The sequence below is a fragment of the Elephantulus edwardii genome, unplaced genomic scaffold (assembly GCF_000299155.1).
Source record: "Elephantulus edwardii isolate Elephantulus edwardi_28Jun2011 unplaced genomic scaffold, EleEdw1.0 scaffold00049, whole genome shotgun sequence".
NCBI lineage: Eukaryota > Metazoa > Chordata > Mammalia > Macroscelidea > Macroscelididae > Elephantulus > Elephantulus edwardii.
This window is the reverse complement of record NW_006399799.1, coordinates 5,077,155-5,078,780: the sequence shown is the minus strand read 5'-3', so window position 1 is coordinate 5,078,780 and position 1,626 is coordinate 5,077,155. Positions and strand designations below refer to the sequence as shown.

At 48.2% G+C, this 1,626-nt stretch overlaps 1 protein-coding gene across 1 annotated transcript in view; it reads right to left on the bottom strand.

Moving 5' to 3' along the window:
- Window positions 1–83: 83 nt before the first annotated feature.
- Window positions 84–1,626, bottom strand: part of TFAP2E (transcription factor AP-2 epsilon (activating enhancer binding protein 2 epsilon)) — a 29,390-nt gene continuing 27,847 nt past the window's right edge. Inside the window, exons 5-6 of the mRNA XM_006886437.1 lie at window positions 769–887; window positions 84–229 (exon numbers count right to left, since the gene is read on the bottom strand). Of these exons, the coding sequence (XP_006886499.1) occupies window positions 84–229; window positions 769–887 (265 nt within the window). The remainder of the gene's footprint in view (window positions 230–768; window positions 888–1,626) is intronic.

Here is a 1,626-nt window from a genome sequence, read left to right as displayed (position 1 = left end):
GAAAGAGAGAGACTGTGCATTGCATCTACATATGCCTATGTACCATGTATGGGACCCAGAAATGCCCTGCATGGAACCCTCACTCACTTGGCTGCCAGCAGCATGCTTTTTCGGCTGTGCAGTTCCCCAGGGTCAGCGTGTTGTCGGCAGAGGTATTCGGCAGCTGCCTTGGCAGGGAACTCGGTCTCACAGACATATCCGAAGTCTCGGGCCAGGTGCACAGCCTCTCCTGGGGATAAAAGGGGCAAGAGAGATTAGCTGTCACCACTGCCAGGTGTACAGCCTGGAGCACAACTTTGAACCTCCAACTCCCTAGCCAGGGGGGCACCCTGCCTCATTCTGCTTCTATAGATGCCTTCCTCTGATTTCCATCCCCAGCCTAGCTCCAGCTCCAGTTCTACAACCTCACTTATGGTCATCAGGGAGGGGCTCTGAGCACAGGAGTGGTAACTGAACTTATCATATATTCCAAAGCCAGAACTCGAGATCACTAAGCCCAGAGTTACCAACCACCAGGGAAAGGGACCCTCATCCTCCTCAGCCCTTTATCACATCCAAGCACCAGACTTTCCTCCCCTATACACATACACACACATAGGTTACATACATCATGCACACACATTCATACAGGGTACATCCACTACATGCACAGATACTGCAACACTCAGAAGAACATTCATGCGATTAAACGCACTCATGTATTAGAGACAGTCACACAGGATGATACATGTCCCCTCACACTCACACCCACTCTCAAGCCTCACTCACCCTCCACCAGTGAAGTCAGCAGCGTCACATTGGCAGCCTTGCGCCGTCCTGCTGGCAGGTTGAGCCCAATCTTCTCCAGCCGTTCACGCAGGCACCGGCCCCCATTCTTGGACTTGGCCCTTGACATGCATAGAGAGACAGATACCCAACTATGAAGATGAGAAAGAAGCATGTAGGCTAAGAGACTGCAACAGGAACTTGCTCCCACCAGCTCCTCCTGAAGTTTGCATCTGGACCTACAGGCACTATGGATCCACTTTCAGCATAGACCCAACCTCTTCCAAACCTCACTGACTTTGTAACCAAGGTGAAAGAAGAGTAAGGATCCATTACCCGGCTTCTGGGGTCCCTACTTTCTTCCACATTCTCAACAGCTGGGTCATTCTGGGATATGGTATTAAGAACAGCATTCTGGAATTATTTTGACCATTTCTTTCCACTTGCCCATACCGGATGGACCACACAGAGATACTTAGGAGCAAACTGGCCTATGCAGAGACACTAGGACACAGAGATAGACACCTGGGGAGACAAAGATGCACACACAGCTAGCTGGAGAGACACAAACAGATAAACATACACTGAGACCTATGAATACAGAGACACACACTAATAGACATAAATGTATACAAATAGATAAGAATACAGACTCCTTACACACCCAGGAGCACAGACAAATGTTCACATCCACGGAGGATTCAAGACACATATATAGGCATGCACCGTCACTGGGATGCTCAAAGAGGCCAGGGATAAGGAGCTAACCTTACAACAGTACAAATGCTGTCCCCACAGATGTAAAGACATGTAAACATATATAAATATATCTATATAATATGTGTATATATATAAATATGT